The 7,537-nt window shown below is 52.3% G+C and overlaps 1 protein-coding gene across 1 annotated transcript in view; it reads right to left on the bottom strand.

The window, feature by feature from the left end:
• Positions 1-5,316: 5,316 nt before the first annotated feature.
• Positions 5,317-7,537, bottom strand: part of LAPTM5 (lysosomal protein transmembrane 5) — a 23,013-nt gene continuing 20,792 nt past the window's right edge. The window contains exon 8 of the mRNA XM_003800758.3: positions 5,317-6,708. Coding sequence (XP_003800806.1) covers positions 6,619-6,708 — 90 coding nt within the window. The 3' untranslated portion in view covers positions 5,317-6,618. The remainder of the gene's footprint in view (positions 6,709-7,537) is intronic.

Here is a 7,537-nt window from a genome sequence, read left to right as displayed (position 1 = left end):
TTGCCTCACGGTTTCTGTAGGCCAGAAGTCCAGGCACGATTAAACTGGGCTCTCTTCTCAGCGTCTAACAAAGCTGAAATCAAGATGTTGGCTGGGCTGAGTTTCTTTCTGAAGCTCGAGATCCTCTTTCAAGTTCACGTGTGGTTGGCAGAATTCAGTTCCTTGTGGTTGTAGAACTGATCCCCCTGTCCCGCTGTTCTCTAACTGGTTATTAACTAGGGGTCACCTTCAGTTCCTCACCAGGAGGCCCTTCCAAGGCCTTCTCAGGCTTCAAATCTCTCATACATGGAACCCCCTTCTCAGGAGGAGCCTAATTCAGTCAGACTAACCCAGAAGAATCTCCTTTTCTTAAATCAGTGGTGCCACATAAAGGTAATATAACCTAATCACCCAAGTGATTGTCCCATCAGGTGGTGGGGAAAGAACTTTAGAAAGGCATAGTTCATGAGGGCCGTCTTGGAATTCTTTCTAGCTCAGGTGATACATTAGGGTATAAAACAAGGGAGGAAAGGCGGGGTATTGACAAGGAAATACAGCATTTTTTGGATTGGGGAAAGTTGTTTCTGTACGGTCCATTTGGGAAGCCCTAGGTGCTAACGAAAAAACCATAAGAGCAGCCCACAGATAGCTCTCACAGCCCTCCTCCTATGGCATTTGGAAAGCACACCCTCCAGGCCCTGCCGTGATGCAGGGAAGTGGGGGGGGCCTGGACTTGGCAGTCTGAGAGCAAGGTCTGGCTCTGTTTTGACTCAGCAGGTGACTGTGGGCAACTGAGGCAAGTTGTCATGTCAAAGTTATCCCACCTATGGCAAAGGACGTCCTCCTCAGAAAAGTCTACATTGTTCCTGGTCACATTCTCCCCGGGATGCCCAAGCAGTGTCTCAGGGTAGAGGAGCTGGAAAGTCACACAAATGGCTTTCCCATCGCCCCTGCCCTGCCTGAGGGGCTGTAGAGGACCTCGGCTTTTCCCAAAGCCCTGTGAGAGGAAGCCGGCTCCACCCACATTTACAACTTCAGCGACTTGGCGCTGCCCAGGTCAGGGCTGATTGCCAGGGCCTGAGTTATCAGAGGTGAGATTGAAGAGTTCTCGGACCGCGGGCCCCTCTGCCACACCGTCAAGTCCCCAGCCTTTGCCCACCTGTTCCCCTGCCTGGAACGTCCCCCCAGCACATGGAGTGGAGGACACTCAGGCAAGTGACCATCTGGACCACGGAGGTGGCAGCAAAACTATTTCCCAGGTGGCCTGTATTTATTCCTGGTGCTGGCCGCTTTCTGTTGTACCCACAGCCCACCGGAACACTCTTGGCGGCTAATAGAAGGCTTCCTCCTGGGGGCCCAGGGCAGAGACTGACATGTGAGCACCAAGCCCAGAGAGCCTATCAGGCGGGCAGTGAGCAGGGCCTGTGGCTGCAGAGACACCCACAGCAGCGGCTCGCTGCCACCTGGGCTCCCCTCACTTTCTTTAATCTGGGAGCTTCTTTTCTGACACTTAATTTCATGGCAAATCGGAGACATTGCCAGGGCACCTGATTAGATGTGACTCTCTGGTTTCCCCAAAAGTCAAGCAGAGACAAAAGAAGTGGGGCAGCTTCCCCACGGTCACGGGTGTGGTGTCCTCGTCTGCATGGTGGCCATTCTCAGCCCCACCGCTCTAGGATGCTGCAGTATAGCTCAGTCTTTCTTCCAGCCCACACCCCATTTGGGCCACAGCCTCTGTGGCCTGAGGTGTCACATGTGGTTTGTGACACCTCGCATGTGCCCTCTTGGTCTCAGGCCCTATGAGTGGTTAGGCAGTGACAGCCAGAGTCTGGCCGGGGCGGCAGGTGTGTACTTTCATCCAAGGGCACATCCAGGGTGGCCTCGGCTCAGTATCATGTCCCACTGATGACGTTAACACCTCTGTGAGCCTAGGTGACACCCACCTGACATCCACCCACATGTCCACAGGTGACATTCATGTCTCAACCTCTCTGCCTCCTCACTGTCCTGAACACCAGAACTAGAGATGAGACACAGCTGTCTCCTGAGCACCCGATCACATGTCACCCAAGGTAGCTCCAATGCGACACCTTCAGAACTCAGTGCGTCCTCCTTCATCCCCTGTACTGTGTCCTCAGCTCAGAGCCAGGCACTACCATCCCAAACACTCCCCAAATCCAGGCACCTCCCTGGACCCTCCTCTCTCTCACCTCTGTGTCCAAGCCTCTCAGGTCCAGCTTTCTAAATGCCTCCTGAACCTCCCCAACCCCCAGGCACTGCTGACTTCATGCCCCCATCATGTCTCTCCTGGACCACTTCTGCCATCAGCCCTCTGTCTGGGTCCCTGCACCCGCAGTGCACCCCAGTCCTCCATCACAAGGCAGCCCTGGGTCTCTTGTGAGCAATCTCTTGCTCACTACCTAGATGGCTTTACTGAGCCAGCCTGTCCCCAGTGACAGGGATACAATGGTGATTATGCCTAGATTGTAAAATCATGCCCTCCCTTGGTCACGTCCTTTGAGGGTCATATCCAAACTCCCCAGCCTGGCCGTTAACACCCCACAGGATCTGCTCCCAGGCTCGCCTCTTCCCTGCTCCCCAAAGACACCCTCGGCCCCAGCCCCGTGGGCCTGATACCAGCTGTCTGTACCCAAGCGTTTGCCAAGTGCTGGCCAAGGTTTGTGGAAGGCCTTGCTGGGAGGTTGTTCCAAATTCTCTTGCAAAATGCTCACTTCTCCCAGACTCCCATGCACCATGGGGCACAGGGGGTAGATATATCCTTTGGAGCTCTCAAAGCCAGGAGTTAAGCCCAGAAAGCGAGCACCCACTTCGTAAAACTCCTTGGCTCAGTAGAATGACGTGCTTACTAACTGATGCGGCTCTCCCAGAAGGAGGGGTAGCCTTGAAAGGAAAGATCTCACCATCAGTGGGTGGGGGTGGGGGTGTTACAAGCCCAGGCAGGAGGCTGTGCCTAGTAGGGATGGCAGCACCAGACCCCAAGTCCCCCCTCCCCGTGTCCAAGATCCTACCCTCTGTGACCGGCTCCAGGGGCCTGCAACACCCAAAGCTTCCCACTGCCCCTAATGTCCCCCAAGGGCTCAGAGCCTGGAATGGGAGTGAAATGGGGGCCTGAAAGGTGAGGAGACCCTAGAGGAAGGACGAAATAGGCCAAAAAGGACGAAGCGGACAAGCTCAGGTCCAGCCAGGCTTGACTGGAGCCCAAGTCCAGCTCTGCCTTTGACTGATGCGTGGCTTTGGGCAGATGCCCTTCCCTGCCTCAACCTCAGGAATGATGGCACCTGCCGGGTGAGCCTGTCCGGAGATTCATGGAGCTGACACTCTGAAGGGCCCACTTAGGTACAGGGACCCTTCCTGCTACCATTACAGCTCCTGAGAAACTTGAGGTTTCCCACTCGGCAACCTGGGTTTAATTTCAGCACCTCCCTTGTCCCTCTAAGGGCCAGCCAGGCCAGCCCACCCTCACCTGCCAGTGCCAGAGCAGCCCCTCTTTCCTGGGGCCAGCTCCTTTCCGGACATCTAACTCAAACAGACCTTCTCAGTGGGCCCAAACTGTCCCAGCCTGTCAAAGGACCCCTGTATGAGCCTCAAATGAGGCATTGATAGGGCCCTGGCGAGGGCTGGCCAAGCAATCGTGGGCTCGCTTGGCTTGGCCGGCCGCACGGACATCCCCAAACCCAGCTATTTCCTGTTCCTCAGGCCAGGCCCCTTCCAGCTGCCTGGCCACAGGGCACAATCCCACTACACATCTCAGCCTGTCTCTGGGCTCTGGGCCAGGGGTTGGGGGTGGGGCAAGGGGCACGGACAGGGTAGTCCCACCAGCAAGTTCAGGGTCTCTCAGCCTTTGCAACACAGCCATGCACCCTTTGGTCCCCTTTTGGTAGGATGCAAGGCTGGGGACGAGGCCAATCTCCCTCCTTCCATGACCTCTGTTCCCAATCCACGTTCAATGGGGACTTCTCAGGGGCAACAGCTCTCACAGTCTGGGGCCCAGCCCCTCTCAACGGCCTCCACTTGGAGTGGAGGAGGGGGAGGTCTTCAGTCTAATCTCTAACTGCTGTGTGTGGCCTCAGAAAAGTAATTTGATGTCTCTGGGCCACAATTCCCTCGTGTGTAAATGGGAGCTCACTCTCTATCGCTGTCAGAGTCATACTTTATCAATTGCTTGAAGGTCTAATAAAGAGCAGATAAAGTCCATGAAGAAATCTGCCATCCCCAAGCAAAGCTGATAGCACCAGAAGTTAGATGGCACCTCTCAAACCCATCTCCTTCCCTGCTTCCCCACAGGATGGCTTCAACAGCTTTCTTATGGGTCCCTGAATTCGGTCTCTTCCTTCCTAAAACCCAGACAGACCTAACCCTGGATCTCCCTTGCCCAAAATTCTTCAAAGACACCTGTCCCAGGATTAGTGAGTGCATGCTCATTGGTATGACATTCAAGGCTCTACGAAGTCTCTTTTGGAACTGGGGACAGATCCCCACCCAAACTGCCCTACAAGACCTCAGCAACTCAGCAACCCTAAGGTGGGAAAGTTAAGAGACGGAGAAAGAGAAGGAGAGGTACTAAAGAATTAGAGTCCTGGATGCAGCCATGCCTGAAGCCAAAAATCTCTGAATTTATTCCCACGAGAGCCAAGAATTCATGACCATCTTTCATTTTATAATAAACCTGGTTCACTAAGATTTCTATTACTTGCAACAATGTCCTTCCCCTCTTCACTGAGGTTAGCCAGGGTGAGCTAAATGCAAAGGCTCTTCCTGATCCAGGCCCAACATCTGGCCAGCTTCCTCTACCCCATCCCCTACTTACAGCCATGGCTGAGCCACTTCTCCCAGCCCATCCCCCCCTCACCCGGAGCCCTTGCACAACCTGCTCCTTAGGCCTCTATCCTTTCCACTGCTGCCTCCCACTTCAGACTCAATTTGATGACACCTCCTCCAAGAAGCCTTCCCTTGGCCCCAGGCCAAGTCTGAGGTCCCTCAGATTTTCCCTATTGTGATTTTGGCCATGGGCTATTATAACTGTTTGTGGATCTTTCCCTCTCCCCAAGATTGTAGGTAATGGAAGTCATCCCTGGCATCCAGGGCAGGACCTGGTTCTAGATGAGTGCTCTCCAGGTGAGCCCACGCCTGACTTTGGGAGACATCAGGACACCTGATCATGGACTGGGGTCCATGATCTGGGTCACACTCATGAGCTGGACAGAAGCTGGGAGTTTCTGCACTGAACATCTCGTGTGTGTGTGTGTGTGTGTGAAGATGCAAAAGGTAGGTCCCCAGCCCTTCTAGCCATATTTCAGGAAACATATCAGCCAGAGAGAAGCTTGTTACTGGTTTATTGAAACTTCCTCCCAGTCACACAAAAGCGATTACACAAAGGGGTGTCAGTGGAAGCCTCCCCCAGGCTTCTGTGCCCCCTGCAAGCCCCAGAGACCCCAGGGCCCCATCCCCACTTCTGGGTCAGCTCCTTCAGGATCCCTGGCTTACAGGGAAGCAGGCTAAAGAGGGGTGCTAGAGCCAGTTTTGTAACCACCACCATCATGAACAGCAGGGTCTGCACCCACAGGAGTTTGCCTATTTCCACCAAACTGACCTGTGGAGTTAGCCCAACAAACAGACATGCCCGACTGCGGGGCTAAATTACTGCTTGACCACAACTCTTGGGGGGAACTAACTTGCCTATGACTGAATCAATGGCAGTGATGGCCTGGCCCATGCAATGGACTGATAGCTGGTTAGTAAAGGTGACTGGGATAGAGGTGACTTCATGATATCCACCACTATGTGACTACACTGACCACAAAGGGACTGGCTCAACAAGCATTTGACCACTGGTGACAGCAACTCTGCAGCAAGACGGTTGTATGTTGGGAGGGACTGTTTCATACTTAAACTACTGTTACTTTCTGCAGCTAACAGTGTGACAACATTTATCCTTTGAATTAACAATTACATGGCCACTCAAGAGTTACTAAAGTGACCAGAGTGGGCAGCCAGTTGTTGGGTTAATTTGAATTAAATGATTTGGGGGCTAACTTGATTTTCTTATTGAATTCTGTCACTATTCTATTCATTACTATACTAAATGACTTATAGTTCACTAATTGATAATTGCTTAAGCAAGCTATCTGAAGAAATTGATTCTATATATGTGTGTATATATATTTGAGAAGGTCTGGCTAATTGATGACAACTAAATTGCCATGTGAACTGACCTGTTTACAGACCAATGCAATGGACCAAACTGTTTTACTGAACTGACAAGCGAGTGACTGATTCGTTGGTTTCTTGGTGGAACTGATCAAGTTGACAGCTGTTTAACTCACCGAATTTAGAATGACCAATCGTCTAACCAAGCATTGGAGCTGATCCAAGTAGGCCGAGTCAAGCATTTTGGGACTGAACTTTTAAGAGACCCAAGGGGTGATTCAGCCTAAAGGTTGACCCAATTGTGAGCATCTCACAGGCCCTGTGGGAGGAGCAGGCCAGCAAGGGAGACACAGCAGATTGTCCTGAAGTCAGCTGGGAGGTCCACCCAGGCCACAGAGGCCACCAAAGCAAAGAAGCGGATTACAAAGCAGCTCCGCCCCTCCCAGCACTAGGGCTGGGGCCTGGTGAGGGTCACACCTCTGAGTATGGGGGTGGCAGTAGGCCCCCCTCTGGAGCCTTGGACGGCAGAGCTAGAGCTTCCTCGTAGGACGGCAGGACCACCTGAGGGAGACAGAGATGAGAGCTGTCAAGAAGACCCACAATCCCGACCGGGAGTTAAGGGACCTAAACCCCTACCGCTGGTAAAGTGATGATGATGGTGATGATGATGGTGATGACCAGCACATCTTGGGTACCTACTATGTGCTAGACATTATATACACGAGATAGGTGCAATTTCTGTTTCTGTAGTGCTGTAATTGCCTTTACGCATTCAGCATCCCAAGATCCCTTCGTTTTGACAACAGTGCACCCCTCTTGGGAAAACATTCTCAGTTCATGTGCCTTCAGAAGAACTAGCCTGCTCCCTCATGTGATGGGGCTTGACCATTCAAAGTAGAATTCTATACCCCGGGCTATCATTATTTGGTGTAAGGACAGGTACATGACCCAAGCTGGTCCAATGAGACATAATCCTGGGACTTTCTTCTTCTGTTGGGGTTACTGAGTAGGTGGGATGTCAGCTTATGGGTATGAGCAGCCATTTTGTCACCACGAGGGAAGGGCTACTTAAGAACAAACCCAACACTGAGGAAAACAGAGTCAAGAAATGGATAGAATGAGATCAGATCCTGATGCCAGGACTTGCCCAGGCCTGAGGCAGACCTACGTGGGACTTGAAGTTCTATGAGCTAGCAAATTCCTTTTGTTACAAGTCAGATTAAATTGGGCTTCTGCCACTTGCCACCAAAAATGTCCCGCCTAATACAGTCCCCAGTTTACAGATGAAGAAAGTGAATCACCAGTAATTTCAACCAGTCTTGCACTTTTCCCATCACTTCTCCAGTAAGCTGCTTCTATCAAAGGCCTCTTCCCCCTTTCCCAGCTATCT

This window comes from Otolemur garnettii, unplaced genomic scaffold (genome assembly GCF_000181295.1).
Source record: "Otolemur garnettii isolate 467f Iridium unplaced genomic scaffold, OtoGar3 scaffold00184, whole genome shotgun sequence".
In the NCBI taxonomy this organism is placed as follows: domain Eukaryota; kingdom Metazoa; phylum Chordata; class Mammalia; order Primates; family Galagidae; genus Otolemur; species Otolemur garnettii.
This window is presented reverse-complemented; position numbering and strand designations above follow the sequence as displayed.